At 64.1% G+C, this 897-nt stretch overlaps 1 protein-coding gene across 1 annotated transcript in view; it reads right to left on the bottom strand.

The window, feature by feature from the left end:
* MUC2 (mucin 2, oligomeric mucus/gel-forming) overlaps positions 1-897 on the bottom strand; it is a 47,725-nt gene that overhangs the window by 13,508 nt on the left and 33,320 nt on the right. The window contains 1 exon segment of the mRNA XM_011930144.1: positions 225-410. Within this exon segment, the coding sequence (XP_011785534.1) occupies positions 225-410 (186 nt within the window).

Raw genomic sequence — 897 nt, 5'->3', positions numbered from 1 at the left:
CATGACCACACCGTCCAGAGGCAGGGCTAGCTGCTGGACCGCACGGAGGTCCCCACAGAGGCCACCCGAGGGAAGCTATGCCCTGGACACAGCCACCCTCGACAGCTGCCGCCCCCTGAGACGCTCCCACAGCGATCTCAGCCCTGGCGCCTGACCCACCGGTACATGCCGGGGCCAAAACCAGCCTCGGCCGCCCGAGCCCAGGATGTGAACAGTCTGAGCACCTGGTGCGTAGTAGGTGCCGTTCAGAACACAGCAGAGAATGATGGGCCTCGGGCTTGTGGTCGTGATGATGCTGAGTGTGGAGATTGGGGTCGGCGTGGAGGTCCAGGCACTGGTGGTGGTTGTCTGCACAGTGCTGGGGGTGGTGGGTGAAGATGACCCGATCGTGGTACTGTGAGTGGGGGTGCCTGTGAGAGCAAGAGACACCAGTGAGGGCTGAGACATTGCACATCGCAGACACCGCAGGGTCCCAACCGCCACTCCCCAGCTGCAAGGGAGCCAGACAGCAGACCGGGTTGCAGAACTAGAGGACCAGGGCCTCGCGCCCACCTCCCAGGTTCTGAGTCACCAGGCAGGGTGGAGCGACAGGGCCAGCATCACCACAGCCAAGTGTCACGAGAGCCCGTAGATGACCTGGTGCTCCAGCAGCAACACAGCTTGCTGGCCAAGCTGACTGCCAGCAAGAGTTGTCCAGAAGGCACTGGCTGTGGCACGCCGTCTGCCGGAAAGAGGCCCCGAGGAGGGGGTACAGCCAGAAGCAGGAGAACCTGCAGGCACCTCACTGGCAGCCTCTCTCTGCCCCCCAGCCTTGGTGGGCTCCCACAGCACCACATCACACAGCAGTGGGCCCCTGAAGAAGGCTGTCCTATGGGCGAGCGGGGTGGCCTTTGGCCC

This window comes from Colobus angolensis, unplaced genomic scaffold (genome assembly GCF_000951035.1).
Source record: "Colobus angolensis palliatus isolate OR3802 unplaced genomic scaffold, Cang.pa_1.0 Scaffold84, whole genome shotgun sequence".
Classification (NCBI taxonomy): domain Eukaryota; kingdom Metazoa; phylum Chordata; class Mammalia; order Primates; family Cercopithecidae; genus Colobus; species Colobus angolensis.
Note: the sequence above shows the minus strand (reverse complement) of the source record. Positions and strands in the feature narration are given on the sequence as shown.